We start from the raw sequence: 26,565 nt of genomic DNA, 5'->3' as shown, positions 1-26,565 counted from the left end.
TCCTTTCCTTTCCTTTCCTTTCCTTTCCTTTCCTTTCCTTTCCTTTCCTTTCCTTTCCTTTCCTTTCCTTTCCTTTCCTTTCCTTTCCCTTCTTTCCTCATTCCATTTCTTTCCATTCCATTCCATTCCATTCCATTCCATTCCATTCCATTCCATTCCATTCCATTCCATTCCATTCCATTCCATTCCATTCCTCCCCTTCCCCTAACAAGCTGATGCTTGTGTTCCAATCTGTGCCAAGATGAAGACTTTACTTTGTCAAATCTTGCCAGTTTTAGAGTCTGAAGGTTGGGGACAGCTAGGGGAAAAAACAAGAAGTCTCTGGAGCTGTATGATATTTCTTTATTGTTATTTTCTTTTGTAAGATGAAAGGGATTTTCTGTAACCTGAAACCGCTGGATTYTCTTCTTACTTCACAAAGTTATTTYATTTTGCTATTGATATTGCGTAGAAGACAATCTTGCTGTGAAAGGCTTAGCTTCTCAGGATGCTGGGACCACTTTGGYAAGGCTGCTTTCTGCCCTTCTACAGGAAAAGAAAAAAGTTGTCATATAATTCCACTAAGAAATGAGTGAGTGTTGCCAGCTGAATTCAGTTCATTATTCCACACAGCCTGTGTGGTATTGGAGCCATCAAATGCTGACAGGACCAGAGGAAATGGCCTCAAATGGTGCCAAGTGAGGTTTATATTGAATGTCAGAACTAAAATCTTCACCAAAAAGGTTATTGAGCCCTGGAACAAGCTGCCCAGGGTATGAATCTCCATCCCTGGAGGTATTTAAAAGCCATGTATATGTGATGCTCAGGGACATGGTTTAATGGTAGACTTGGCAGTGCAGGGTTAACAGTCAGACTCCACAGCTGTAAAGGTCTTTTCCAGCCTAATTCCAGGATTTTGTGAAAAAAGAATCCCTAAAAATGTTATTGTGCTTTAYAACAGGATCATTTCTCTGACAAAGATATTTTTAGAACACTTGCTCAACCATTTTTTGGTGATGTACACCTCCGGAAACATATCTTGGGTACTTCCCATTCGACCTGGACATTCTGGTATCAAAAGCAAGCAGATGGGCTTTTAGTTCAGATTAACACAGATTGGAATGTTGAAAACAGTAAAAGGTATCCCAGTTCTGTAGGAGGGAGTGTGGTTATGAATCTTCAATGGATAATAGGTGCTGGTTTTGGTTTTCAGTATTTACCCAGTTCTGACCTTTCTGATATTTCTCTGAGATGTCAATTGAGAAATAGAGGGAGGTTGGGATTTTTGTATGTTTTTATCAAATAATAAACGTTCAAAGTAATGATGTTTGACTGGCATTTCTGCAGAGGTGGAAAAAGTTGGTGATGTCAGTGGGTCCACAGGAGAAAGCTAGCAGCAATGTATTTGGAAAGACTTCCCTTTGAGTGCAAAGGATTTCTACCACAAGTGCTGATTACTGGAATTAATTTCCCCTACGCAGCACATATGCTGCAAAATTTCACTTGTCTTTTCTGATTTTTTTCCCTAACGGTTTTCTGTGAAAGTAATGGAAAAATATCGGGAGTGTGATGCTCTCACATCTTCCTCTTTTCTGCAGTAGATGTTTTTAGCAGAACTTTACCACTCTTTCTTATTAAATCTTAGCTTCTCTTTTCAAGCTGCAATACTTCTACCTGTTTAAACCTGTTTCTGAAGAACATAGAGGTGAAACGCTGAAGGCCAAATCAAATGCACAAAAAAAGCTTATTTTTATGGGGATTTTGCTGGGAATTGGTGGGCTTATATTACCCACTGCAGTGCTCAAAAAAAGCAGTKACTTCAATATATATGAGTCCTTCAACTTTGTTAACATCCTAAAGATGCWTAATAACCTCTTCCCTTGACCTGATGGATTCCAAGAATCAGGGTTATGATATGTGCTTAAGGAAGCTTTAAGTGATGGAAAAATTATTACTTTTGCCTCTGATCAAAGCACTTCTGGGCTGTTCCCCCCTCTCTGTTATCACAGTCTCCTTGCAATCAGCGAGATCTCAGAGGAACAAGGTACGAAAACCCATAATATCTAGGAAAAAAGAAGGAGATCTGACTGAGAAAAGCATCCATGAGTTCAGCTGTCTAGCTAAAATTTAGGCAGCCTTAATGAAGGGACCAGCTGGTCCRGGTTCCTCTGTGTGTAATAAGGAGTTGTGGTACTTTCTTACTCTGCTACTGTGGTACTTACACGATCTGGCAGCTGATGAGCTCAGTTACTTTCCCCTGGGACTGCTCATCCAAAAGCAGCTTTAAGTCTTGAAGAAGAAATGCAGGCACAGATGAAACAGGCTGGAGTTTCCTTCTAGTTGTAATATGCTAATGGCAGAAATATATATATTAAAAAAGGCTTGAATTTAAAATGAAAGTGAAGTGATAAACTGTGCAGCTGTAACAGGTTTGCTAGTAATTCTGTTATGATAAGGATTCAYGATTAAATTAACAGGAGAAAGTCCTTCCATCTGACTCACAGGGAGGCCGTCCCCTGCTGTGACTTGGGGAAGCAATGTACCGATGGCTGTGTTGATGGTATTTTCTCCTTCTCCCAGTGCCACGAAAACATGTCGATGTAAACACACGGTGCTACTGTCATCTGCATTTGTGACCCATGCCAGTAGAAAATGCATGGACAGGGTACAAATTTACAGGATTTAGATCAGAGCCCAGAACACAAAACAGGCACCAGAAACCCTGCAATGGAGAAAGTCTCGGTCTGACTCACTAACAGACTCCTCTCAGCCATTTCATGTACAGTGATTTTCTCTCTACAGAAACATTATAACCTGTATTTGATTTCTCTGTAGAATACCRTCCTTTTAATTATGTCAAAATGAAATTCTGATTTGTAATTCAACCCAGTCCRTCTAATCTATCTAATTCGAGGGACCTGTACTGAAGAAAAACTGGAGCAATGTAGTGGCAAATCATTTCTGATAAAAAGGACACATTTCATTGAAATCAAAGTAATTTAAACTAGCAAACCAGAAATCTGCATTTAAATATATTTGCGCTTTTTATTTTCTCCTTGAGGAATACCAGGTTTTCATTGGTGTGCAACCCTCTCGCTACGATTATTACACAAAATACAACCCCTTACACTATGCTTGGGCTTGTTTTATTTTGTAGAAGGGTGTGCTGTATCTGTGCAAATGTACATCCCTTAGCATGCATTTAACCCCTCARGCTCTTATTTACTAAGTGGTTTGTTTTTCTGCCCAGGATTTGCTCCTGACTGGCTTTGTTAGGGGTGGTGATGGCTCTGCCTTCCAGGTTTAAAGCAGGGAGGGTCCATGCCTGTCCCCTGCCCCATCCAGAGCTGGGGCCTTGGGTGAGCAGTGGGTGCCAGAGAAGGCAGGAGACAATGCTGGGGAGGCATGTGCTCCCTCTCCTTTCAGAGGGACAGTGGATGCTCTCTGGTGACACCACGACCATCCCCATTTGGTGCTGGTGGCACATCCTGCTCCCTGTCCAGGTGCTCACCYATGGCATCCATCATGTGCAGCCTAAGCAATCTTTCTTAAATTTTCTTTGGAAAATCCATTTTTTGATGGGTTACATCCAGCTGTGCCTGTAATGGTGATGTTGGCATTTTTTAAAATTTCAAACCTAATTTTGTACAACTATTCCCAAAGTAGTATCGGAGTTTCACTTGGCTGCATTTGAAGCTCCACAGCCCCCAGCACCGCCTGACACTCACATTCACAGTCAGAGCCCTGGAGCCTGAGCCCCTTCTGGCTGGAGGAAGAGCCAAAGCATCCCAAGGGATGCAGGCAGTCCCATGCCCGCCGGGGTGGCGGGGGCGGCGGGCGCTGCATCCTGACGCACGCCCCGCRAGGAAGCCGTGGGCGGTGTGAGGTGACTTATGAGGCCGAGCACCCGCCCGGCACCAAGACTTCCCCTGCACCCTGTCAGGGAGGGTTTCGGCAGCCCGTGACAGCAGCCAGGCAGCCATGGCCTGGCACTGAGCCCCTGCCTCCTCCGTGCCTCGGGGGTGGCCTCGGTGCCGCTGGAGCACAGCAGATGCCAGGGGCAGGCTGGGCTTGAGTCGGGGTTTTGTGGTGGCAGGGCAGGAAGGAGAGRGGCACAGTGGAGGCTGCTGTGACTCCCCAGGCACTGTTCCCCCAACCTTCCCCGCTGTCCTGCCGGATTGTGACACSCAGGAGCTACAGAAGATGGTGAACCTGCCCGCCGCCCCACCGGCGCTGGTGTTGAGGACRTGGCTGGGGCTCGGGCTCTTGGTGCTGCTCTGCCTTGGGAAAGGTAAGCAGGASCCAGAAGGGGAGGGTGGGAAGGGGCTGGGCCCAGCAGCAGCACCCGTGTGACGGTCAGCAGGGCATGGTGACCCCCAGGACACTCCTGGTGCCTCCTGCCAGGGCTGAGCCAGGCCAGGGGTTGGGGTGGCTGGCACTGCACTGAGGAGCCCTGAGCTCTCAGCTTCCCAGGCGTTGCACCAGGTTGCTGGCTCCCAGAGGGGCAAGGTGGGCCCTCATCCCAGCCAGGGTGAGAGAAATGAGGATATTTTCAGTCATATCATGTCTGTTGGCAGCACGTGGTGCAGCCCCTTGGGCTTCAGCTCCAGTGGCGGGGCGGTTTCTGCAGCTTTTTGGATGGTTAAAACTGAGTGCATGGTGGGAAAGAGGGAGAGGTGTGAGATTGGAGTGTTCTGCGCCTCCTCAGCACAGAGCAGAGTGAGCTCTTTCTCCAACAACACGAATCCCTGTTAAAGTCCTGCCTGGGCTGTCCTCTGTCCTTTTCCGAGGACTTGCTCCAAAGCTCACACAGATCCCTCCTCACCTCAGGAGGTTTGGGATGAGTCTTCTCAGATGTGTGAAATGTTAACCTTGAAACCACACAAAATTCACTTCTGAGCTGGGGTTCGTTGTGGGTGCAAAATAAGTTGTGCTTATGGCATTTTAGTATTTCACTGCGGCTAACGATACTCAGAGCAAACCTGGGCTGCACTGAGGATTTTGTCAAAAATCAAGAAATGCAAAATCAGGAGCTTCTCATGCTGCTGTTGTGAAGCAGGGAGATATTTGATGCTGGGTTTCATTGTGAGTTTCAGTCGCAGAATTTTAAGACAAAACTTGGAGAATTTAGCAGGGAATGAAKGTCAGGGCTTGCTTGTAAAGAAAGCAATGGCTTCAAATGTCACTCTTGGATCTCTGCTCTTCCGTCTTCCCCTCACTCCTTCCCCTACATCTGTAGGGGAAGTATTTGTGAACCACACATATATTTTACCTGAATTACATCAGGCAAACAATCTTTCATGAGCAGAGCTGTTTCTCTCTCTGTACTTTAAGAGTTTGTGGTATGTTATTAATGTAATTATGAGCGTCTGGTAATTTGCCAGTCACGTAATTTCTCTGAAAAGGATGCTGGTTCTTTGGCCAACGGATGTACAGTTGGATGTATAGTTTGATGCATGTTAATATCCATTACTAGAAACAGTAGGAGTTTGATAACATTTGAAAACTGTTTGTACAGTTGTAGTTTTGGGACACAGTTGTTGGATGCTTCTCACACAACATGTCTGTGGAAGTCCTGGTGCCTCAGGAGCAAGGGCTTGGCAGACTGATAACAACAGGACAGCTGATGGACTTACTTCTCTGTCTATGCACACACACCCTCTGAACCCTTTCTCTCTGAAGATCAGTATTCTGACATTAGTGCACCCTGACAATACGTGGGACAGTACCCACAAAGGAGTGGGTTTTAAAAGCTTTACTGGTGCTTTTATTGATGCCTTCTCACAGTTGCCCACAGGGACCACAAAGACCGAGTTCTGACCTTGTTGTGACAAAACACTGAAGCCCTGGGTGTCTGCCATCACCTTGGCAGTGACCTCCCACACGATATTGAGCGAGTCACCACAGCCAGCATTTACAGGATTGACCCCATCAAGGCACAGTCAGGGCTGYCCCAGAGCCTGTGTCCTTGGTTTAGCCCAGGTGTTCTGATGTTGGCACACCTCCCTGAAGTAGCACTCCAAAAGGCCAGGTGGCATTCCAGGATGGAAATAGGTGCCTACTGTAAATCCCATGTGAGCAAAAGAGCAACAGAGGGATTGCCAGGCTGAATTTTCACATTGGAGCAGTGGAAGGCATTAATGGGGGGCTTAATTTAAAGGGATTATTTGAAGATTGTGTTTCATAGGAATTTAATGTATGTCCAAGCTATGGAAATCTATTTGTTTCCCTCTGAATTGCATTTTCTACTCTGATGTTCACCTGAGGTGCCCCAGTGAAATTCCCAGTGTAATTTAGAGCTGCTTCTGGGATGTCATCTGCTGCTGGAGACATTGATGTCCATGAACAGCAYCTTGCTGTCCAGTACAATGGGAAAAGTGGCAGAACACCCTTGGTTACCGCACAATTTTTTTATTTATAATCCGAATGCACTGCTAGTGTCCCAGTATGACTGTTTTTGTCCTGCCATTKCACCTTCACACCTGTCTAGACACTGTAGGATGTTTTTAGTCCCAGTTTGCTATGCTAGAAAAATACAATTTGAAGCTCCTCTGTATGATCTCTCCCTGCCCTGTGTGCAAACAAAACATAGGCACTGACTGCAGGGACCCAGCGAGCCCGGCTTTGYGCCCATGGAGTATTTTTAAACTTCCCTGGAGTCTTTTCTTCCAGCTGGGGACCACTTAGCTCTTGGTTTCTTCCCAGGGGTGAAATTTTGTGGGAAGTTTTGAGGAAAATTCCCTAAAGCTTTTCTCAGTTATTGGAGAGTTGGGAAGGGATGGGGAATATCCACTTCAGTGAGTGAGCACTGGCTCACGAGTAACTCATTCTGGGAATCCCCTTCCCTTGTGTTACTGCCAATAAAGAGCTCGGAGTGGAGCTGGGTTTCAGAAAGGGACAACAAGGCCTGAGAAAGATTCCCTGTTTTGTGGCCACTCCGAAATATTGAAGTGTCTAGCAATGGGGTTTAGGTGCTTGGTGTCTATTTTCTGTGCCAGCTCGGGTGTGGGTTGTGCCAGGGCACAGCGGAGATGGCAGAAATTTTTCTTTACGTTCYGGATTTGCCCATTTGACCACTGGATGCAAATTGAGCTTCTGCTTTATTCCTCTTAGTGCCTTCAGCCACTGTTTTAATTTCATTTTTCGGATGAGTTTCTGTCTCCTGTTCCAGATATGCGGGGGAAAAGAAAAAAATCTTTCAAAAGAGCAGTGGAACTAAGGAACTCCTTTTTCTGTCTGTCAGTCTATCCAGAGTGAAACCTGCTGTAAGAGTTTGTCTGGAGAAACAGAAACCCAGCTAAAGCCTCCTGCTTTTTGCTTGTAGACTCTGTTTTACTTCTTCTGTTGAGTGCTTCTTATATGGAAGAATTCCTTTAAAAAAAAACTAAAAAACCAAGGAAAATTAAACTTAGACAAGCTACATTTTTGCACACAAAATACCATTATATGCCTAAATACCAAGTTTGTAAGGCTATAGGTCAGAAGTTCCTGTCACCCACATCGTTTCCTTTTTCCAGTTAGATCGGAATGAACCCAAATAACTCCCATGACCTCATGTTGCCCTGACAGCAACAACTTTTTTTGCATTTGTTGTATCGCTGAGACATTTGTATCCTTTTTGCAGTGTGATGGTGGATATCGCTGCATTTAAACAGGCAAAGTTTGGACTGGAAGTTTTTGCTAATTGTGGTAGATGACCAGCAGAAGTTGCCACTCTTATGCCCTCTCACCTTTCCTGCTCATTGTCCTGCTTCAATTCTGAGTTCCAAGTGTGGTTTAATGGGTGWAATTAATCTGGCATAAATGACTGATTGACTTATCCCTCAACCCCTCTTGTGGTGAGTTAGCTTTTTTTCACAGCCAATTTGCTTTTACACCGATGCTGCACACCCCGGAGGGGCACAGATGCAGCCAGGCTTCACRGTGGAGGGGCACAAACACATCATTGCCACCAAAAAATGCAATCCGGCTCCTCTCTGGTTGTGTGATCCTCAGTTTTGCACATGTCTGATCCTTGGATGATCTATTTCCCCTTCCAGCTTAGCAGAAAGTTTCCTKTTTTCTTTTTTTTAGACTGGTGTATTGGCTTTGGAAAGCCCTGTRGGATTGGAAGGGAAAGGAGAACCAGATCCCCTCTGCTTGCATGGGGAAAGCAYGAGATTAGTGTGAGTTTGTCTGRCTACATCCCAAGGTYGTGTCAGGCTGGGAGAGAATTTCCAGATTCAGAGAAATTCTCATAGAATTACAGARCTTGTGTTGGAAAGGACCTTAAAGCTCATTTTGTTCTGACTTCCCTACCTTGGACACTTCCACCAGACCAGGTTGCTCAGAGTCCTATYCAAAGTGGCCTTGAACTCCCTCAGSGCTGGGGCATCCACAGCTTCTCTGGGCAACCTGCTCCAGCACCTCACCACCCTCACAATAAATCATTTCTTGCCAATATCTGATCTAAACCTTCCTTCCTTCAGCTTGCGGCTGTTCTCCCTTGCCCTGTTGCTGCACRCCCTTGTGAAAAGCTCCCTCTCCAGCCTTCTTTCAGGCTCCTTTTAAGCACTGGAAGTCTCCAAAGTCTCCGTGGACCCTTCTCCAGGCTGAAGGCTTCTCCTTCCTTTTAAACACGTGTTTCCCAGTATAAATGCTGTGCACAGGTGGATGTGGTATCTTTCAAGGCAGGTGTGCTGGATGCAGTGAAGTCGGTTCACCTGGCAGAAGGAGGTCAGTTTTGTTTTAAAATAGATYATGTTTAATTATAGCTTTTCTGTCCCCTTGGAGGGGACATCACCACTGGGAGTCTCGGGAGTTCATTTGAGAATATGTAAATCTTTCCCAACTCGGAAATGCCACAGGCTTTGCTTCTGCTTTTTCACTGTTATGCTTTTAAAATATCATTGGTCCCAGGGGACTCTGAGTGAAAAGAAAGTGCTGACTGATGGCTGATGGTTGCATTTCTACCCATCCTGTACTCAAAGGACATCCACCTTTCAGCAAGCTCAGATTTCTATCAGAACATATCAAAAGTTGTGAGAAAAGACCATTGAAGGAAGTCTCTGCATAGCGTGTCTCTCACCTTAGCAGGTACCCTCTGGCATCATTTAAAATGCCCAGCAGACAAGGATTTGATCCCAGTGCTGGAGAAGTGCTTCAGAGGGAACAGAGTTCGCTGTCATTTCCTAAAAGCCGAGCCAGCCCCTTCCCTGCCTTGCAGTGCTCCGGAGGGTCCCTCCAGCAGCACCTGTCCAAGCCTCTCATTTCCCTCCTCTGCAGTTTGGTWGCTGACAGACCCCTCTGGACTGCTCTGGTCTCATTTTCCACTGTCCTCCAGTGAATTTCCCTTCTYTGTGTGCACTCTTATCCAGGGCTGTGTAATCTCTCCTCCAGCTGCRGGGTGATGGCTGGGGCTGTCTGCAGAGCATCCCTGAGTCAGTGCCTGAGCACAGACCAGTTTCTCTCACAAGATAATGGCAGCAGGCCTGCAGCATTGTTAGCTGCACTGGTGAGCGTTGCCATGACCTCGGGCAAGCCTCAGCAGCAGAGGATATATTAAAATTTGTAATTTTTCGACTTTGAAGTGGGTTTATGCGAGAGGTATCCTACTTGATTTTCCTACTTACTGGGCACTTTCACCTTCTATCAGTTTCAAGAAAGGGCTGGCTGCATGGGGAGCATGTGAGACACAGAGATTTAGAAAGCACTGAAGAAAACTACGGCCTTAAGCAGTGGGGGGACCTCAATTTCAGAAACTGCGCTGTGAGGACAGCAGTGGGCATGACAGTGGTACTGGAGGAATTAGGAAAATTATCTGAGAACATCTTCAGCTGGGAGATAAATATAGAGGAAGTACAAAGTGATCCTGTCAGCAAGAGACAGAGTCTGCAGGGGGAAAAATTAACAAATTTATTTTTGTCTGTCTTTGTGACAAATCTCCCCCAACAGCCCATCTTACACAAATGCCACATCTAGTTTCTGCCCTCAGACTGGGAAATCGAAAGAGTGCTGAGCAAGTTGCAGGAATTTGATCTCTAAAGGAACTAAAATATGCAAATCTTTTGAAGACATCCAGATTTAGAACCACCCTCCCTGCCCTTTTTTATTCTAGCAGGGTCACATTCCACGGGCTGGGAATGGAGAAAGGGAGAAGGCTCAGAAAGRCTCTTYCTTTTGCTCCTTTCTCCAAGTCAAAGATGTCCTTCTGTCCCTACGGCTGTGTGTCCCTGCTGGTTTGCAGCCCGGGAGATAAATGAGCTCGCCATCAGCTCCTCCCTGGGCAGAGCCCATGTGGAGCACTCACTCTGCAGCAGAGGGGAAGAGCTAAGACATGACCTAGTCCCCATCTCCAAATTCTTCTGGCCCCAAATCCAGCTCCTTGCTTGGGTCTGACCTCTTGACTGGTGCCAAAATGAGAAAATTGGCAGTGCCTTGTGCAGAGTTGCGATTTTACTCGTGAAACAAACACAGCCGACTGGACATACCCGGGCAGCGGGCTTGTCCCAGGCTGACTCAGAAAGCACRAGATCTTTATCTCCACAAGCACCAAAACCTGAGCTGGAGCAAAAGGTCAGCTGGCTGGAGCTGCCCCAGCACTGCAGCGAGCCCCTCTGACAAAGCATTTCGGATTCCCCTTTGTCTTCTCAGATGCTAATTGCACATGGTCCTCTGGTTTTCACAGCCACCTCGTGGCTTCAAGGATTTCTTCACTAAAGGTGCAAACACACAAAATAAAACAGCATTACACTGGAATGGAAGCTGCCGATGGAGTGGGACACCAAAACACCCTGGGGATGTTACAATAATTGCCAAATCAACTGCATAGAGCTGGGCAAGCCAAGGTTGCTGTTTTGTTTAGGAGGAATGTGGCAGCATGAAGATGGGAAGTGCAAAAGCCACCTAAGGGATGCCCTGCCCTCACTCTGCTGCTCCAAGCAGGGCACCCTGAGACTGCAGCACTGAAGCAGGCAGGATGACCTTTAAGAAAAACCTGTTCAGACCATTTCCCTACCTTTAACCTGACATCAGCATACATAAGATTAATCCTGTCACTCATCTGCTGCAGGCACACTTGGGAAGTGTGAGCAGGCACAGGGAACTGAGTGGAATCACCACCAAACCAAGTGCATTGCTGGTTTTATTTGGGASGCCTTCTTTTCCGCTCCCCTCTCTAACCACATTTGGGATGAGTAAGGGAACTGGACCTGAGCGAAGCATCTGGGTTTGCARCTGCTTTGCTTTGCCAAAGCAGCCCAGAGCAGCAGCAAGCCTGTGGTTTGTGATCAGAGGTTTGGGGCTGTGCAAGGGAAAGGGGCCACTCCTCCTTTTTATGTCTGCCAAGACCTCTCTTTGCATGCCTGAACTTGCTGCAGCGGAATCTGAGGAGAAGGAGCCCCAGAGGTTTGTCAGGCACTCATGTCTGGGTCAATCTGCCGTCACACACTCCATAAAGAGAGCAGCAAGCAGGGTCTCATAGCACCCACTTTTCTGTTTCATCCCATCATTCTTGTTGCACAGGATCTTTACAGTGAAACACAGAGGAGAGCAGTGTTTTTGTGCACTTCTGAACCAATGTCTCCACACAGAGGTTATCTGGGCATCTGACATGGTCTTTCTGTCATCAGCAGATTCACAGGAGTCACTAATGCAAATGTATTTCATGCACTCCTGTGTAGCACAGGATGTCTGCTGAATTTTGATTCCATGGAAAGAATATCATTCTCCCCATTCTCATGGGGGGAATATCATTCCTCACTGGTAAAATCACCTGGAACAAAGACAAGATCAAGGGGAGCATCTGGTCTTTTAAAAATTCAGCTTTTCAAAATATTTATTTTTCAACTGATTACCTGTTTTGCTTGGAAATACCTGTAAAATGCTGCATTGCCTTCAAAGGGTAAATCATGCAAGTTTGGAGTGAATGTGCTATTCACAGAAAATGAGGGGTATGAGAGAATTACCTGCAGAATGGGAATCCCAGGTGCATGGTCCTAGGCAAAGTCTGTGATGCCATTAATTTATAAGTAGAGCTACCAGCTGCTGTTGCTAAGATAAATAGGGAACCAGAAAGAAAAAAGGCAAAGCAAGACTYAGAAGGGCAGAGAAATGGAGAAGGGCAGGGGGAAAACAATGGCTTTGGAGCTTCTGTTCACCAGGACTTACCTGGAAGTTTCCAACAGTTTGATGCTGCTTCTCCAGAGCATTGCTGAGTCTTTAGCTGCCTTTTACTGTCAAAAGTCTCTGCAAGACTTCTGTGCCAGAGAAAATCTGCTCTCATGTGCTGCCTGACTGCATGTGTGGTCAGGATAACAAAGCTCTCTGTGGCTGGGGAGTTTCTGAGTCAAGGATTGTGCAAAGAGTGAAGGAAATAGGGATACAGGCTCAACAGCTCTCCTGCTTGGTGACTCTTGGAACAAACAAGAAGGAATAACTCTCCTTTATCCTCACCTTTCTGTCTCTGTTAGCCCTGCTGTGTGGGGTATCTGCAGCACAGGCATCTTTTGGATGAAATAAGATTTTCTTCCCAGGGAAGAAAAAGTGAGCCCTTACATTGGTTCAGCTTTGCCACATGCCACAGGCTTTGTGCGCACAGCAAGGGAGTGGGTGACCTTCAGAGAGGTGGGAAGAGGAGGGATCTTTTTCTAGAAAAGTCATTAAAAATTATTTCCTTGTTGAATACCTTCCCCACAGCCCGGTTGCAGAGAACATTCGACACAGAAACGGTACAGAAYTGAATTTTCATTTTTGCTTTGCAGTTCACCTTTGAAGTGAAAGGGGACTTTTGTAGGGCTGAATGACTCTTCATGGACTTTGGTTCCTTCAGGCTTGCAGTATTCAGGTTGCAGTTTCAAGGGTGCAGAGCCTTTTAAGGGTAGACATGACATCAGCAGGAGTTTCCAGCCCCTGCACATGGACTCCCGAGAAGGTTTTTGTTCTCCTTTTGGTGGCAAAGGAGACTCTGAGGGGCAAGGTAGGGAGAACCTCATGCAACTCATGATGTGATGTCACCCTGACATTTACTTCACACCTACTCTTCCCCTATTGCTAAAGAAAATAGAAAAACGTCTTTTTCAATTCCAAAGTTTGACTGGATGTTTGAGTGGCTGCTCTTCTGAGCCTCTCCAAAAACAGTAAGAGCTGAACTGTGAGAACAAGCAAATATGTGGTCAAAGATAAAAACACACATACATACAAACACAGAGAGAGGAGCAGGGGAAGGAACTTCCAGAATCACAGCCTGCAGTGGGCTGCTTTTAAGGTGAACAGAAGGAAAAACAGAACAAAACTTTCTCAGAGAGCATGCAATCAAACTGCACAGCTCGTTGCCAGAGGGTGTTGTGAAAGCCAAAAATATATGTGCATTCCTGAAAGGGCATTCCTGAAAGGGCAAGAACTCTTCCTGAGGGGTAGGTCTGGCAGTAGCATTTAATCTGCTGAAGTCAAAAAATCCCTGAATTTCGGCCTGCCAAAGGTTGGCAAGACAAGGCAATTTTTATCCTGTGTGGAGGAATTAATTTTTCTCTCATTTGGCTGCCAGTTGATGGCTGACAGAGGTCAGTGAGCTGAGCAGCATTCCTGGTCTGCTCCAGTTTGGTTGCTCAGAATCTGCAATGCATTAAAAGGGGAAGTACATGTAATGGGAGGGAAAAAAATATCAAAACTTTCCCTTTAGAAGACCAGTGGAGTGGCTGAGTGGAGGGGAACCGGTTAAATAAGAAGTTGCTCATTTAATTACCTATTTTATTTAATTAATATTAAAACATTCCATAGCGTTGCCAGGACCTCCACCATATCTTTTGGTGTGTTTCCTACAAATTCAGTGTAAAGTATGTGAGCAGGACAGGGGTGGCTGTGCAGCAGGGGAGGGCAGTGAAAGTTTATTTCACAGAATCACAGTTTAGGTTGGAAAAGACCTCCTCAGGCTGAGGCTTTGCACATGGGCTCTCCCCTACACCGATGGGTGACGCTGCCTTGTCCCCATCAGTGACACACAGCCTGTCAGGACTTTCCTGCTTCCTCTCTCAGGCATGTTTACTGAGATATGTTCTGCAGGGAAAGAACAGGAATCTGAATCTTTTCTTYTTTTACCTGAAGACAGCTATTTCCTTGTTTTTCTGCTCTCAATCAGTGGAGTGTAACAGATTGATATCCTACTTCCACCACCGAAGGAAATRAGGCCGAGGCAGGCAGGGCAAACATGAAGCAACCCAACCTTGTGGAGTGAGCAAAGCTGGGTGTGCACCACCCCCAGGCTGGCACAGCTCAGGTGAAAGCCCAGCCATGTGCCCTGAGGTGCAGCACACAGCTGTCTGCCAGTGCTGGAGCCTTTCTGCAGCAGCAGGAGCTCCTTGCTCAGCTGCTCCCTTGGATTCAGGCCATGGGAACCTTCACCCCCTGGAAAGAGGAAGCAGTGGGAAAGCAAAGCTGATCATGGGAGCAGGATGCTTAGTAGCCATAAGGCCAAATAGAGGAATTACTGCCAGTGTGGTAAAAGTTGTCCCTAATTTCACCCTGAAGAGTCTCAGTTTGTCGCTGTAGGCACATGGCTGGACTCTAGGCATGGCACTGGCTGTCACTGGCCAGGAGTTGGGGAACATCTGTGCTGGCTTCCAAGTCATCCCAAGGGAGACCCATGGGCTTTCACAAAGATAAATTCATTCTAGCTGGATTAGGCAAAATTGTTCATTTGCTAATGCTGGAAGGCTGATGACAGTGTGGCTGCAATCTTTGTATATCTTTGTAGGGTTGATTCTAGTTTCTGGGATCTTGAAAGTTTTGGAGTTTTTTCTTTTACAAAAAAAAAAAATAACTTCCAAAAATCCCCCAGTGCCCCTGAACTAATAGCCCACTTCGGCATGCAGGGAACCCACCGGAGAGTGACACAGATTTTCCAAAAATCAAGCTCTGAAACAGGAAAGCAGAGGAGACAGCAGTTTGTGTGTGTTTCTACCCTTTTTTAAAGGGGCCAGCAAAATTTCTGGTTAGGGAAGTAGCTCTCCTGCCTTTGTCTTCATCAAACCATGCAGCAATCCTTGTGTGCCCACTGGCTCATGATCCTGAGCAGGAGTGGGGCACGATGAACACAGCATTGCCCAGGGASGGCTCCCSTTRGTGCAGAGCTGAGKCWGTAAAACAGCTTGSTGGGTGATGAGGAGTGTGAGCTGTCAGACCCAAAAAGGGTGAGCTTTAGGAAACAAGGCTGTACCACTGCCTCRCTGACCTTTGTTTGCCCCTCACCTGCAGGCCAAGCTCTGCAGGAGAAAGTCATCAGAAGCAAAGTGGGGGAAAAGGTGAGCCTGCCCTGCTGCCATGAGATCCCCAGYTCGGAAAGCCTGCACAAGTACCGGGTGTACTGGCAGAAGAACATCACGGACGTGGTGCTGGCCTACTCGGAGGGGAACATGATCTCCAAGCACGAGCGCTACCAGCAGCGGACGGAGATGGACCCCCGGAACCTCACACTGTGGATCTCGCCCGTGGAGATCCTGGACAATGGCTCTTACCAGTGCGTGGTTCAGCGCAACTCCATGGTTGTGTGTGGCCAGTCTGTCACCCTCTTCGTGACAGGTGGGTGCATTGCCTGCTGACACCTGGGGCTCTCCAGTGCCAGCTTCTGGGGTAAAGGACACTCCTCCAAGCTTATTCCCAGTGTAGCAGATAGAATTCCATCAGGAAGCCTAAAAGCATGCTGGAAGGTGTGTTAACTGCTTYCATTCTAGCAGCCTCCCTTCTTATCTTTCCAAAGCTACCCTGGCTACAGAAATTTCCCACCACCAACCCAACCTCTGCCCCTTGATGCCTTCCTCTCGTGAAAGGATCCCTCCCAGGGCCCTCCCCAYGCAAAGTGAGACCTCACACTTATTGCCTGGCAAGCATCCAAGCCAAAAGAGGAATGGAGCATCCAACCCCTGTGGGGCCCAGGCTGTGTGGGGCTGGCTGCACTACAGCTCYGCAGCCTAAGGTTGAAATCATCGTGGAGCTTTGAGGCTTCTTACATTAAAGAAACCAAGTTCCTCTGCTCAAAATGAATCTGAATCCTCTTATAGAGCCACAAAACGTTCCGTTGACATTTTCCATTCCACCAGTGTTTTTGTGGCAGCTGATCTCAAAGAGATACTGGTGACATACATAAATATACACATGTATTTGAATACCTTTAATAGCAAAGACCTGCATGAGTCTTCCAGCCAAGTCAGTGAAGGGGCATTCCTCATCGAAGGAGATTCAGCAACAAATAAAAAAAGACAAGCTCCTGAGATCTGGCCATTTCCTGTTGGCCTGAGGGCATGGAGGGCATATGTGAAAGGAGACAAATTTAGTGATCTTTCTGGGAACTGGTGTGAAAAAAGGGAAGTGTACTGCCAGCACCCTTTTTTAACCATGAGGGTTGAGGAGTTAACTGCATGAAAATTGTAAAACTACGGATCTCTTTTCCTATCCACAAATACTCCAGTTTCTTTCCAGCCAGAAATCCCCTTGCTGTCTTAATAGGCCAGTTGTAACAATTGTGGTAGACTTCTGCTCCCTTTGGTGAAGAGGGATCAAGTTATTGTGGGGATCAGGAAAGGGAAATGCCAGAAACAGGCTGGGATAGCTGAAGGGACTTTCCACACTGGATGGCAGTGTCATATTGCTCAACACATGGTGAGCCTGGAAAGAAAATTGTCTCTCCTTGCTTGCTGCTGGTCCGCCATGCAGAGCGGAGCAAGTTTCTTTTACTAGTGACTGGTTGCTTGGTATCCTAGACCATGGCAGCAAAAAAACCTATGGAAGATGTGGTGAATGCCCTGTGAGGGGTCTTTGCTTTGACCGTGGGTGAAGGGGACTGCAGCCCTCACCATGGCCTGGCAGAATGATAACCAAATCTCTCTYGCTTCAGCTGACTTCAGCAATCCCAACATAACGGCAGAAGTAACGGCTGATTCTTGCGACTTGACTGAGATGGTGATAGTGTGTTCTTCTCACGGAGGTTTCCCCAAGCCCAAAATCTCTGGAGCCCTCAACAATGTGTCCGTGGAGTGGAATGCCAGCTGGGTGTCCAAGTCCAGCCTCAGCCCATACAACGTCACTGGAAAACTGCTGCTCAACGTGACCAAAGATGTCAACATCACTTGTTCTGTTGAACACAATGGCGTTGTCAAGTCCACCAGTTTGTTTCTAAGTATGTTTTAATAATGTTTCTTGTAACAAAACTATTTAATTGAATCTGATGAGTTGTCTCTCTGAGAATGCAGTAGATTTGGTGTGTAAGTGTTTGTGCAAGGATCACCCAATGATCCTATCTGTGAACTGCAAACCAAAATATTTTGAAGCCTGTAATACAGCATAGGTGGGAAGGGAGTTATAACAGTGGCTGACAAGCAGAGACASCTCTGTCTTCCTGCTGCTCTACTGTGTCACAGCTGGGCTGAGAGCTGAATTGGACCCTGTTGTGATCTGGTAACGTCACTCTTGGTGGCTCCCACAGGTTGGGGTTGCTACCATCCAGTGCCCCTCTGTGCCAGCAGTCTTGCTGCCAGCTGTGTGACCTGGTATTTGAATGGAGGGACTTGAGAAAAGTGTGTGCTTTAAAAGTGTTGCACTTGAAAAGAACTTCTTCATTTAACGAGCATGTTTGTCCCTCTTTCAGTGAAAGAAACTGTCAGCTGAGGTCTAGACAAAATTCTGCTTTCAAAATGCAACATAGGTTTAACTCATACGAGAAGAATTCCATCACTGAGTGTGGCTTAGAAGTGATGGCATAATAGATAAGTCTGTGCTTTGAAAAGCTTSAGGCACAAGTGGAAACAGCATGAGGGAAGGCAGCACACTACATTCCAGATGTTTTGCAGTAGAAGGGGATTTGCAAGAAAATTTATAAAACCAAAAGGGTGGGTTTTTTTAATGGTGTTACCAAAAAAGTATTCTGAAATGTCTCTGGGTCTGATGTTTTTTTCTGTAGAGATAAGGGCACCTTCAAGGGAAGATAGAGAAGCACTGTTTTTCCTAGGGAATTGTACCTTATTCATCAAGGTAGCTTATTCATCTATCTTACTAAAATCAAAGGGGCTTGTGGGGAGAGGTGCCATTCAGCTTCAGAACAAATGCCAGGAACCAGTGCTTTATGAATATTGGCTATTGCCGGATGTAGAGCATAATGTTCCTAATGAGGGGAGAATAAGGTTATGAATAGCTCACTACACAGAAAGAGAGAGAGAGAAAAAAGCAGTAATCAGAGGAGGGTGCAGTCAACAGTGACACAGCCACAGCAGTCACAACACCCCCACCCCCCCCCCTCCCTTTTTGGCTGTTAGGGAGTGGAACCACTCCCATTTTGGCATGGTGTAAATGGTCCCCCAAATAAATCTTCCATGAACACCGAGTTCCAGACAGAACACAGCCTTTGGTAAATGCAGGAGGCAAACCCTGCAGTGTGGGGGGAGCATTGAACAGCAGATCAGGTTAATGTGAAGATTGGCATGATGGTTACCTGTGCCACATGCAGAWAATAGAAGAACTGAAGGTCTGGGCACAGGGGTCTGGAGACCTACGGACATGCAGCAAGTCCTGTCCTGTGCAAGAATGGCCCAGTCTCTGCTCTAAAATCCCAGTGGCAAAGTGGTCATCTCCAGTGGTGAAAAGCCAAAGGCTCCAGACCCACTGAAACTGAACTCTGCCACAACACTCTCTTCCTGTCATGCAGAAAAAMGTCTATTCCAGCCTGTTTAATGCATCATTCTCCTTTACCTGTGAATCCAAAGGGAAAAAAATTAGGCATAAATCTGATGAAAACAGTAAGGAAAACTGCATTATTCCTTTGGGAATGGAAGTTTTTTAGCGGACTCAGACATTTTCACCAAGCCTAGATCATTTCCTTAAAGCAGCTTATGTGTTTGTAAATATTTCCTGTCTCAGTCCTGTTCTGGACAAAGACCCAGCTTTTCACATTCTGTGGAGGTGTTGAAAATTTCAGCCCATAGCACATGTGGGTAGATASAAGAAATTTAGGTCCCAGCTTCATTCATTTGTTTATTGAATTTTTGGGCTGAATATCTGAGTTAAAATTTGCCCAGAACCACCAAAATTCATATATCTGCATTTACATGAAAATGCCATTATCCTGTTGRTCTCTTCATTTATTTTTTATTTCTCCTGTCTCAGAAAAAACCAACAACTGTGTTGTTCCTCCTGTGCCTCCACCTTATAATGTCATTACTGCTTCAATTATCATCGTTATCATCTTCATTCTGGCTATCACCCTGGCAGCAAGATACCTCCCAAGGCACAGTAAGTTCAGCTTCTTTTTCAAGAAAATGTCTCTTAGTGTTGATGGAGTTTCTATGTAGGATACACATTTATAGAAACTTTACTGTCACACTAGGTATTTCTGTACCTTCTTCTAATTTTTCTCATTTCCTTTTTTTTTTTTTTTTTCCTTTCAGCATCCACTGTCACAAAATCTAAGTCTAGCTCGTGATTTTCCTACATTTTGTGTGCAGGCACCACTAGAGTTCAGGTTAGAAAGTGAAGGGGTGACGGGGAGTTTTGACAGCAGATCAAAATATTTCCAAAATCAGGGGTAATGAAAAGGTTCACAAAGGTTCATTTTCATGCATTAAGATGCTTTAAGAAGGTATGAAATGCCAAGAAACTTGGTGATCACGATAGATACGGCTGAGCACTGAGAGTTTCAAAATTGGATCTCTCCACACCCTACTTAGACAATCCCTCAGGAAGTCACTGAGCCAAAGTAACAAAAATACACAGTGTTAGGGCCACAGGAAAGACTTCAGCATAGCAATGTCCTACTTTTATGAGAACACCAACCAGGAGAGTTAGATTTGTATTCTTTGTATGGCCAAAAATGGCACAGGTAAAGTGTCTGGTCCCACCCTAKGAAGTCTTCAGTAATTCCAGACAAGCAAGGGGACCATGGCAAATGGGGACCTCAAGTATCTCAGAGTCAGCTGGCAGCAGATGATTTTTTTTTTTAAGATCTCATCTGTTAGCTGTTGCTAGCTGTTGCTAATCATGTCTGAGCTGACCTCGCCAGAAAGTCCCTGAAGTTGTGGGCAGACATTTAATAGATTTAGAAAGGCAGGAAGGATTGGAAGTCAACAGCAGTAGATGCTTTACCCACACCCTGTGAGCAGCCTTGCCAGGCAGTCCTGGAGAATGACAGCAGGCCTGGCAACACATGAGGATAAAGAATACCCAGCTGAGTTCTGTCAGGTCCCTGGGGAAGCCACATCTGGGAACAAGAATCCCACACTGAGGGCTCTATGCTCAGGCCACTTTACACCATCTGGCCGTGCTATTCCCCATTGGAAAAGGTTATTTTCGGAGCAGCAAGGACTCAATCCACTTACAGACAGCTGTAAGTTTGTCATGCTCATGTCTTCTGATACCTCTACTTCAACTTCAGACAAGTTCACTCCCAAGTAAGAGGTGTGGAGGTCTCATTACTATTTTTCTTTTCCCCTTCTCATCAACCACATCCCTTCAAAAACCAACGTGACCACTGAGTCAAGCTGAGCTAATTTCCTTTTATGTTTTATCACAAAAGGAAGCTTCTGGAAGGCAGTGACTCTTGGTCACACCTGTGCACCTCCTCATTTTCCACCCCTGTGCCCTTATGACACCAGTGCCAGTTCTTCTCCCCTGCTGTTTCCTGGGGCTGTGTCAACAGGAAAGCAACAAGCAGGGTGAAACCAAGAAAATCACAGTTGATCACAGYCTGTGCTGTTAGCTGCATGTATAATGAACTTCTAATTATAGGAGAAAATGAACTGGAGTCAGAAGATTTGGCTCTCAACAAATATAGGCTGGAAATTAAAAGGTTCCTTACCATTAAATTAGCAAGATCCTGGAGCACTCWGAGATAACCTTTTATATAGGAACTGAATTGCTTTTAAAGCAAATGTGAAAAGCATACCCCTGTGGTAGAATGCARTCACCTGCAAACTGCATTAACTGGAATTTCCCTTTTAGTCCCACTCCCATAATATGCACAGGGAGATTTGCTGAGTCAGGGGGTGCATTTTCATTCAGCCACTTTCCAGACCAGGTGTGGAAGAAACTGTAAAAGAAACCAAGAAGTATAAGAAACTGAAGCCAGAACTTCCAAACAATTTCCCAGTTTGTACCATTGTCCCATTCCAGTGCTGCTGTGCGTGGCCATCTGTTTGGGAAGGGAAGTGTCGGCCCTAAGAGTGTTTCCTGCTGGTTTGCTGCAGGTCACCTTTCAAGAGCTCTCCTGGGAGCTCAGAATAGGTCTGAGACCACCTCTGTTGTTCTGGCCTGTGGAAAGCTGAGTCAGGAGTTGCTAAGAGTGGTTTCTGAGCTCGAAAAGCCGTGCTTCAAAGAGCTGAAGTGTGGGAGGGAAGAATAGAAAGGCAGAGCAAAACAAAACGGAAGTAAGAGTTCTCAGATGTGTGATTGTTGTGGTGGCCAGAACAATCAGATGCTTTGTTGATGCTCACAACCGCCTACTCTGAGGAGCTCTCAGCCTATTTTGCAGTAATTTAAGAATGAAAATACAAAGGACCAGGATTAGGGGTCRCTTAAAGAATAGCTTAGGATTCATGTTGCATAATTTGTGCAGGCACAATTGCACAAGACTCAACTTGAGCTATTAAAATTCAGTCATAGATGGTGAGATATTAAGGGGATCTGTTTAATCTGAGCTCCTCCTAAAGCACTGAAAGAGTTCATTGTTTTGAACACCAGCATTCTTTCACTCGATAGGGTAACTGCATTTAGTGACATGTAACTTCCATCATTATTTCCCTTCTGACCTTATCTCAGCAAGCCGGTTTAGTGCCAGGCTGAGGTTCRAGCCCTGTGCCAATGAGAGCTATTTTATCCATATGGCACTATATAGATAATATTTGTTCATAACAGAGCTTTCTATCAGAKCAGACTATGACAATATTCAGACGTACTGCAGGGGTGAGTCCTGCCAAATTAAAATGAAAGTCACAAGACCTAAAGGATCTATTTTTCTTTAATTTCTTCTTTCTCTCAGTTATACTTAACTTTGTTGAAGAASACATTTGGATTCAGCACTTTTATGTCTTCTGCGATTCCCAATACTAACAAGGGATCTTCTTTTTCAGTTTGTTCTCACTGTTGTAAGCACCAGGATTCAGTGGAAGAGGGTGTGAAAGAAGGCACAAWGCCATCTGTGAGCTCTAAAGGGACACATGAAACATCATCTGTATGACCAGATCACATTGCAGGTAATATTCTTCACTGATAATAGAAAGTAAGAACTGATCAAATAGTGGTAAGGGAGGGAGCTTTCCCAGTAAGATCAGCCAYACCAGTCCAATTCTGAAGATATCTCCATTCTCTTCAGCAGCTGGAGGAATGGAGAAGCAAAAGTTTCCTCCCTCAAACTTGCCCAGAAAACACTCATATTTTAAAACGGGGTTATTTTCAATAATGGAGTGTTACCAAAGATGGGCTGGGGAAGTCTAGCTTGCCCAGGGTTTATGATTACAAAGGACTATATTTTCTTTGGGTTGAAAGCTCAGCAGTTTTCAGGGTTGTGTCCTCCAAAAAGACACTTAAGTGMAGAGACTTAAGGGACGATTAGCAGCTAACTGTCCTTATTCACATCATTATCCAGGTGACTGCATTTCCTGCTCTCACACAGCATGCAGAATTGCCAGGGTAATGCCTGTGGAATTGCCAGGGTAATGCCGTAGAGCAACAGCTGTGGTGTCCTGGAAGTTATAAATTTGTCACACTGTGCATTGCAGAAATGTAAAAGCTTAGTAGTTTTGAGATGGAAAGGAGAGGAAACTCTCATTTGGGCCACTCGTCTCATTTCCAAACTTGACCACCCACTCATGTTTTCCTCTGGGGAAGGCCCTGCCTGGAACAGATACTAGAGCCTTGGTAGCATGAATTTTGGGGAGTTTTGCGAAGGCAGTGGCAGGACTTCACCTACGGAATGAACCCATTCTTTTTTGTTATAGAAGTTTGCCAGGATTTTCCTATAGGTGGCTGGTGTTTCCCGACTCCAGTGGCTGGGACAGCTGCTCTCTGCGGGCTGGGATGGGAGCTGTGCTTCCTTGGTGTCCGAGTRCCATCTCGTGATGCACTGAGCCATGTCCCACTGCTGCTAAAATAGGGCAGCACTTCATTAGTCACCCTCASTCCGCGGAGGGAGGCACCCGAGGGCGCTGCCAAGGTTTTGGCAGGGAGCGCTGGGCCAGGCTGCAGCTCACTGCGCTGCCCAGCTCTGAACAGCTCCGACTTTAGGRAACAGGAGCCCTCTTGTGGAGCGCTATCGCAGGTGACACCTCTCAGTCGGCTCCGCAACATTACCGGGGTACATTTAAGGTTAAGCGGAAAAAACAAAAAATCAGTGAAGTCTTTTCTTTGAGTTTCTCAGGTTCTTCACCCTGTGCATTCCACACTGCAGACTCCACCGTTCGTTGTGCAGCAATGCTTGTGGCATGGACCCTTCAGCTCTCTGCAAGGGGGTGACAGCGGGAGAAAAACTGCCCACCGTGACTGACATCACCTCCTGTGAACGCATGCAAACCTCCACCCAGGCCACACAAGCTGTCAGGTGGCCTCGTTACAATGGGGTCGCTGGGATTCCAACTGGGAGGCCCCTCCGTGTTCCTGCAGCAGGGCAGAAGGATGTGACCAGTGACACACAGGTCAGGACCTCAGGAACCTCTGGCTTGATGCTGCCTCTGTGTCAGGGGCCTGCAGAGCCCTWGCAGGGAGCCCATGGCCATCCACCCCTTCAGTAACACGGAGCTGCCCTTGGATACCCCAACACACAATCTCATCAGTTTGTGCCTCCCTGTTGCCTTGTTGGGGGCAGCCAAAACTCTTTTATTCAGCCTCACTCAAGTATCTGTTCCTCATGCTGGAGGACTTTGGATTTTGACTCTACCATTACAGATACATGTCACTTCTCCCCTAAAGAGGCAATAATGGACATATTTTTAATGAAAAAAACCCACCTTGGAAGAGAGTCTATACGTCTCATGCTTATTTGCAGCGCTRCAAGACTTTTTATAGACTGATACACACTGACCGCACCCCCAAGAGCTAATTAATATTGCTTATCTTCAGCAGTGGCACAAGTTCTCATAACCTTTCTCTCCTGAAAGGACAGCCTTGCCATTCCTTCCCCCACAACTGTAAAGCCCCACTGGAATTTGTGTGAYAGTCAGTGGTTATCTTGTGTGTATCTACTGTAATCAAATGGAACTCGGGCCCTTGCTTTATAAACAGGGGTCTGCTTTTGTGTGTACCTCTGCCTAGGGATGCTTGTTAGGGAAAGCTCTGCAGATTTTTGGGAGTCTCTCACAGCAACATAAGGACATTTACTTTGCACTGAACATTGCTGCTTTCTGCCAGTGTTCTCTCTACCCAGCCAGGACTAGAAGGAATCTCCCTACAGGATGCTAACATTGGACAAGACTTGTCTGATCCGGGTGACATTCTTGCCTACTGTGTAGGAAAAAACCGTTTCTCATTTTGAGGGGAAAGGAGGAAAATGCCCCAACCCCCAACAAGCTTCCTAAGCAACTCTGCATACTAACCTAACTCAACCCTGCCCTGAGTTTGACTGGAATGTTTTTCCCTTTTGCTCTGCAAGCTATACCCATTCCTTCACTGTTCTATCCAAGTTATCACAGCAAATCAAAGTCTGAAAGCATGATGCTGTCCTCTTTGTGGGATGTGTCATTGCTTGAGCTGTTTATCTTCCTAGGGCACAACAAAGACATATGCCATCCATTTCATTTTTTTTTCTAGTTGGTACATACTGAGACATTGCTGGAGAAAATAGGAGGATTAAAAGTGGTTTATAGACTATTGAGCTTAGAGATTAAGTGAAAAATAARACACTGCTCCCTTTCTACTCCTGCAGAGTCATGCTGTCCCATTACCTTTTTACTGCTTTCCCATTGTACTAAGTGTAATGGGAACTTCAGAACATTCTAACGGAGTTTTTGACAGGGAAAAGGAGGTAAGCTGGGGGATAAGGAAACAGTACCCTTTGCACTTGTATATTCTGGCTGCTAACAGGACACAGGTGACAGAAATCAGGGTGTTTCCAAAAGGCAGCCTGATGCTATTGCAGGACTTGGTTCATGAGTGATGCATCTCATTGTTTTCAGGCTTCCTGTTCTTTCAGCCTGTGCTTGTTCCTTCCAGCACAAACCACCAGATTCTTGCAGGTTGACCATCCTCTTTTGTCATTCACTTCCAACTTTGCTCATTTCCAACACTGTCTTTCCCTATAACCACACTGCAATTACACCTTGCCAGTCCCAGCACAGCTCTGACAGTTGTAGCAGCCTGTTTTCCTGCTGACCATCCCATGCTCTCTACTTTTGCTYCTGACCACAGATTGCGCAGCCTTCCAGAGAAGGGTTTGTCTTTTGCACTGTGCCAAACCTTTCARCTTCACCATAGACTCCAGTAACACTTTCAGTAACTCCTTCTAAAGAAAATCAAAAGTTTCCTTTAGAAAATATGACAAATATCTCAGGCATCAGGTTGTTTTTATATTCTTGATGGACAGGTTATATAGTTAATTTTTTCATTAAGCACTAATACTCTGGATCATGTTTTCTACTGCCTTATGCTGTATTCAGTGAACTGCACACAAATGGTTTCTGTGAGACCTCCTCAGCTTCGTATCTGTGTCATTGTGCAGGTGAGCTGCTCTGTTCACCACGGGTGTTTTGTGTATGTTTTTTTTTTTCCTGGGGCTCCTCCTTTAATTATATTAAAAATAAATGGTAAATTCAGTTTTGTTTCCTTCCTAATAAAAGATGTTTCTGTCTGTGCTGGGAAGTTGTAGAACCTCTCAGTTGCTCATGTTAGCCCCAGCCACCATTTCACAGCATCCAGAGAGATGATGCAGCTGTTGACAAAAGCTGTATCAGGCACAGCTGGCATCAAGCCACAGCTCTGTTTGGTGTGCTGACAGCAATGAAAAAATGACACTCAGGCACCCAACTTGGGACTTCTACACACTTCACATCTGTCAGTTTGCCATGGATTAGCTGAGCAGTGTAGCTACAGCTCATCCCTCTCCCTCCAAACAGGTTCTCTACAAAAGCAAAACCCAGAGTAAGGTGTTCTCACTGTATCCCTGYTGCTCAGGTTACCCACTCCGAAAGTGGGGGCTCGATAACTTCAGTGCTGTGCTTYTGCTGGGGGAGGAGGGAGTGGGGATGTGAAGAATCCCTTACAGGTGTATTTAAAAATAAATTCTGAACCAGTTCTTCATCYCTGTTTGGACAGTGATTTCAGTCTGAGAAATAAGGAAATGCAGGGAACTAAATTCAGTAGGAAACTGAGAAACAAATGGTTGCTCATCTTGAGTATAGCTGGAAGTCTTTGCTTCCCCTGGCTAATGGGCAACATAAGAACATGTAGCAGCCCCCCCTTCAAAGAAAGAGAAAATCCACAAAACTCTACACCTCAGCTCTGCCTTCCCTCCCATGGAAGAACATCCCTGCAACAACGGTCAGGCCCAGGAAAATTAGTATTCCTTAGGCATCACATCAAATACCACCAAATAGGAATAGATACAGAGCAATGACACAGCTAAATGTCATCAGAGCTGCTGTACAG

General features: G+C 45.8%; 1 protein-coding gene across 1 annotated transcript; it reads left to right on the top strand.

Annotated features, from left to right (window-relative positions):
* The first annotated feature begins 4,119 nt into the window (after nt 1-4,119).
* CD80 (CD80 molecule) lies at nt 4,120-25,689 on the top strand. Its single transcript, XM_057389952.1, has 6 exons — nt 4,120-4,270; nt 15,208-15,531; nt 16,844-17,125; nt 19,105-19,230; nt 22,062-22,184; nt 23,348-25,689. The coding sequence occupies exons 1-5, from the start codon at nt 4,183-4,185 to the stop codon at nt 22,166-22,168; spliced, it is 927 nt and encodes a 308-aa protein (XP_057245935.1). The 5' UTR covers nt 4,120-4,182; the 3' UTR covers nt 22,169-22,184; nt 23,348-25,689.
* Nucleotides 25,690-26,565: the final 876 nt, after the last annotated feature.

This window comes from Malurus melanocephalus, unplaced genomic scaffold, assembly GCF_030028575.1.
Source record: "Malurus melanocephalus ecotype Western Australia unplaced genomic scaffold, MMel_1.1 scaffold_21, whole genome shotgun sequence".
NCBI classification, from domain to species: domain Eukaryota; kingdom Metazoa; phylum Chordata; class Aves; order Passeriformes; family Maluridae; genus Malurus; species Malurus melanocephalus.
This window is presented reverse-complemented; position numbering and strand designations above follow the sequence as displayed.